The sequence below is a fragment of the Melanaphis sacchari genome, unplaced genomic scaffold, assembly GCF_002803265.2.
Source record: "Melanaphis sacchari strain LSU unplaced genomic scaffold, SCAv2.0 Contig459_pilon_pilon, whole genome shotgun sequence".
In the NCBI taxonomy this organism is placed as follows: domain Eukaryota; kingdom Metazoa; phylum Arthropoda; class Insecta; order Hemiptera; family Aphididae; genus Melanaphis; species Melanaphis sacchari.
Window position 1 is genome coordinate 135,448 of NW_020271302.1, and position 5,769 is coordinate 141,216.

General features: G+C 22.8%; 1 protein-coding gene across 1 annotated transcript; it reads left to right on the forward strand.

The window, feature by feature from the left end:
- The first annotated feature begins 235 nt into the window (after positions 1–235).
- Positions 236–3,467, forward strand: LOC112598093 (odorant receptor 2a-like). The gene is made up of 6 exons (XM_025344429.1): positions 236–347; positions 1,081–1,132; positions 1,924–2,023; positions 2,961–3,080; positions 3,148–3,306; positions 3,376–3,467. The coding sequence occupies exons 1-6, from the start codon at positions 236–238 to the stop codon at positions 3,427–3,429; spliced, it is 597 nt and encodes a 198-aa protein (XP_025200214.1). The 3' UTR covers positions 3,430–3,467.
- Positions 3,468–5,769: the final 2,302 nt, after the last annotated feature.

Sequence of the window (5,769 nt, forward strand, 5' to 3'; positions counted from 1 at the left end):
TAGAGACAGAGTGATTAAAATTACCAATCACTTTTCCGTATTATCGCTAATAGTGGTGTTACAGTGGATACTATTTGCTCTTGTGAGAAGTGCGTTCACAACACCCGAAGACGAAAATGTCCGTCAACAGAATATTTTGAATTTACGTTTTCCTATATCTATTCACACTTACAACCAATATTATTTCATATTTTATTTGACGGAATTAATAATAGCAATATTTGTTGCGTACATAATGATTTTGCCAGACATATTAATAATATCTTGGTGTTGGGGTATAATTGCTCAACAGGAAGTCCTTAGTCAATCGTTCAGAAACATCGGACTCGAAGACAACTCACAAAAAAGTAATATTTTTTCGAAATAGTAAAATGTTTATTGAAAAGACAAGTGTCATAAATAATTGAATTTCAGAAATATATTTTAATACAACATTTAATATTTTAACACGAGTTACTTATTATAATATCGTAATAATTATTTATTACATTGGTCAATGTAGTTTTTTACTATCATTTTTTATCGTATAATTTATTTCGGATTTTATTTTTTTTTAATATACTTATTATAGGTATATTATACGAAACGTATATGGCTATATCTGCCCAACGACATTTTATTACATAACACGGTGTATATTGAGTATAGTGCTTCCACGATAATAATAATACCAATCATATAATTTGCAAATTTATTTTACTTCATTTGTTAACTTTAATTTATGTCCCAGTACATATTCACTATTTAAAGAAAATAACTATAGTTTCAAGATATGAGCGTGTTAGAATTTACACTAACATTATAAATAAATCATTATACACCCATTTGATCATCTCAGAAGCTAAAAGTAACAATGTAAAATCGATTTTATTTAAAGAAAATAATAATTACTTAATACATGAAAGATTTGTATTAAACTGAATTAGTTAAAAATATCAGATACTTTGGCTATTTAATATTTATAAATAATATATAAACACGAAACGTCGACTAATTATAAACTAACACATATAATAATTGCTTATAAATAAAAAAAATTTTTATTTTTTTGATGAAAATATTTAATAATTATAATTACAGTATATTATGAAGAATTTAAATCAATTTTGGCTGATCAAATACGACTTAATCTGTAAGTATTAATACCACGTTTTAATAAACATGAAAAATTATCGATTATTATAATTATTGAATTAAAATTTCACATCATATAATGTATATAATACAAGAGATAAACCCAAATATAAAAAGCCAGAAAAGAGAAATTATTTTGAATATTATGAAAAAACAAAAATGTATTAAATGTTTTAAGAATAATTCGCTATAAGTGCCTATAAAAGTTATTCAAGTCAATAATGAATGACATGAAATTATCAACTTATACTTAGTTTTTGCGATCTTCAAATTGTATGTACAGGACCGTTATCATACCTATTTTGTACCAAAAACGACTAAAATAATTTCATTCAAAATTTAAAATTAAATTAATGTGATCTTATGATTTTATAAATATTACACAAACAAAGATACCTACATGCTTTGTAATGAGTTTATATTACAAAGAAATAAGTGAAAAATGTAACTGTTCAATGTTCTTCATTAACTGCATAATATTACAACTGTATATTACATTCTTATAAGGTACCTTTTTTTCTAACTAAACCAACATCCTTTAAATATCATTATCTCCTGTGTAAATGTTGACACAATAATTTCATACAAATATACGATTTAACTAATAAAATACAAGGCAGCTTTTAATTCATCATGTTTAATCTATGAAACACTAAATACAATAATTATGTTGTTTAAAATAATATATAGTAATTGAACATAAAATTATGTTTAATTGATCGAAAATATTATAAATATAAAATGTTATTGTAATGTTGTTTAAATAAAAAAAATTTATTTTTTTTACAGGAAAATTAAATCATTTTATTCAGTTGTGCGTCCTATTATTTTAACATACGTTGCTATTAAGTCAACATGTTTCATAATTGTAACTTATGTGTTACTTGCGGTAGGCATATATATTTTGCTTTAACTTTTAATTTATATGTTACCGACGATGTAGTAAATTTTATTGAGTCAACTACTTTAAATTATGAATTTATCTACTAAATAAAGTTATATATTGTTGCTAATTTACTATATGCATTCATATAGCTAATATGAGTATTTTTACTACGTATACAGTATAAATACATAAATACAATATAGTAATTAAATACTTTCATACGTATAATGTATTCTATATTCATAATTAATTACTCTTTATTTCTAAAAGTTATTAAAAGATTAATATATACCTAAAGCTCTATTATTTGATATTTCCAATATTATTTTTTATTCATACTAGTCTAACCACTAACAATAATATTTGTTTTATAAATACCATTACCTACACAATATATAATTTCATAACTTTAAGATAAATACATATTTAAATATACAAATGTATAAATTATGTATAGTATTGAGTGAATATTTTCTTATAATTTATAACTTATGAGGTTAAGTTATGGTATTATGTAGATTTATGTAACAAAAATCTCGCAACTATTATTACTTGAGTTTTAGTATCTATTATCTAAAATTCAAATCCATACAAATAATAAAAAAAAATATTGAACTTATAAAATAATATTTGATATTTGTAACTAGATATTTTCATAAAAAAATATTGTTTCAGATTAAAATTTAAAAAAAAATAGCTATTTACATACAATTGTACAAGTAATAGTAATTAACCCTTTGAAATAAGTATATGTAGTTAAACAAATATAATAAAATAAAATATATTAGAAGTTGCATAGATTTCAAATTTATCAATATACAAAAAATGTAATAAATTTTTAAATAACGATCAACGAGTTTATTGTTAAAAGATTCAGTTTGTGTAGATAATACTAAATATAACCGTTAGTTTTTATACGATTGAATTGTTATGTAAAAAGGTTTGCTTGTCAGAGGAATCACATTCTATTCTCGAAATTATCAAGCTTGGATCATCAGCTCTGTATTTATGCGTACACTTATTTTTATATTGTTATTTATTTGACAATATGAATGTTAAAGTAAATCATTAATATTTATTGGCTTTGACTTGGTTTGATAATGGTTACATGTTTACATATTTTGCAGTTACAATCTGTTAACACTAGCATATATTCTTGTGATTGGACAAAAATGGATGTAAAATTTAAAAAGTTATTATTATTAACGATGCAGATGAATAATGCCAATAATTTAATGATAAAAGCTTCGCCGAAAAAAATCGTTAACCTACAATTATTTGCTAACGTATTATATAACTTTTCTACATAATTAATTTTTGCATGAACACAAAAACTAAATAACATTTTGTTTCAGATTGTAACGATGTCTTACAATATTGTTTCCGTCATGCTGAAAATCACAGGTTAAAATAATCAAATTTCGAGATAGATCTAAATGTTCAAGCAATTAATAAATTAAGCAATACTTTAATAATAATAGTATAAATAATACTTAATTTAAAAAAAAAAAACGAATAATAATATTGTAAAAAACTATATATTAATTATTATATTATATTAAATATTCACCAATTAATACGTAAATATTTATAGAAATTTATACAGATCATTATTAAAGAAATGTTTCTAAAACACAAATTGTTATATTTACTATTAACAAACAAAAATTAATATCATTCAATTTTTTTAAAAGTGCAAAATCACCTCACCTTGTTTATATGTTTAAAATATGATTCTAATATGCGATTTAAATTATCTGTAGGTATATATAAAACAGTAAGCTGACTGGTTGATCTATCAACGCATAGCTCGAACCATTAGACGGATTGAGCTGAAATTTGACATATAGATATCTATTATGACGTAGGTTTTCACTAAAAAAGGATTTTTTTAAATTTAATCCCTAAGGGGATTAAAAGTGTTGAAAAGTGTAAAATAGAAAAAATCGCTTAGCCGAAACCGCTGAAGCTATGTTTTCGTTTTATAATATAAGACTAGAAAATTTTCAAATTTTAATTCGTGGTAAAACAAAAAAAAAAAAAACATTTAAAATATGTATGGTGTACTTAATATGTACTAAAGAGTTAACCCATAATAATATGAAATTGCTGTTTTGCACATATGGGTTGTATATTTTTGCATATATTTGAATAAAAATAAGTTTTATGAGTTAAATATTTTTAGATAATTATATATAAGTTGCATACTGTATAAACATCAAACTCAATACTTAATTTATATTTTACTTCGAGTTTGAATAAATATTTCATTGCAACAAATTATTAAGTTATTTTTAAACTTAAATATTCGAATGACAGACTATATAGTCTCTTTTCTGAGTAGCTTAAAATATTATACTAAATTTACAATTTTCCAATAGCACCATTTTTATTATTTATAATTATAAATAAATAAAAATTATTTAAAATAACTTAGAATTTATAAATATTTAAAAACGTTAAATAATGTTTTCAAGTGTTTGGGCACATAAGTAAATTATGCATATTACTATACATTTCGTGCACATTACGAAAATAAAAAGCTCGTTATTTTTTTGAAAAATTAATATAAACGAAAATAAAAACTAATGTTCTTTGTATATTTTGAAAATGTGTGTGCATATTCTACAACGTTTTTTGCATGAAAATCCAGGCCACACTTATGACTCAAGTCTATTTACATAGCTAAATATATACTTATGTAACTATTAGAAAATGAGTTGATAATTATACAAAATTTAAATGTATATATATTATTATTATCATCGAACATGTAATAATATATGAACTTATTCGTTATAATTATAAATTCAATCTCTTAAAATTATATCAAATAAGACATTAGAGGGGAAAATAATATATAAATGTACAAAACATGTTGGTGTATACTTTTTAATGTAATTACTTCATATTAATAATATTATAAATTAATTAAAGTATTAAAGCACTATTTTATAAATAACAATATAATACGCTTCCATAACTTTCAACATTTGTTGAAAGAACCTAAAACTTTTGAGAAACATCCTAAAATATGCAATAGACGATTAAGGCATAGTCTTGAATTTGTCAAGACCCTTTAAATGATTTTAAAAAGTAAATGCTGGTCAATTAAAAATATTACTGAAAATTATTTGAAAGACTGTGGGAACTATTCAACTATTCAGTTTTAACAGAAAATGTATTAAGTTTGATACTAACAAAAGGAGAATGTATAACAAAAAACAATAGACTTTTGATTTTTTTATCGTATGTTTTATACTCGAGACAATAGAGATAATTACTATCTCTATTTTGCTTGAGAAATGTTATACGTAGGTGAAAGAGGTTATTTTTATTATTCGGTTTGGACTTTTAGCAGTTATATACGTTAAAAAAAAAAATAAGGAAAATAACATCAAGCGAACACTCATTATAATGATCTATAAATTAAATAAGAGTCTTCGATTTAATCTCGTAAATAATCTAAAGAATTTAAAAAGAGATAGACTACCGAGAATTTTATGAAAACAAAAAAAAGGCGTTAAAACATATACCGCACTACTGTACAGTAGGTCAGAATGTATCGTGTAGTTTACCGGAATCTCTCACAAATTATCGCCAGTAAAATATAGTAACTGAAATATCGCAAAACAAATATATCGCCAGCACACAAATAACCAGTATGAAATATAGCATATATAATAATTCTATTTTTGTGTGTTAATACTCCTCTTCACAACTAGTTGAGATTCTGTGCTTTAGATTTT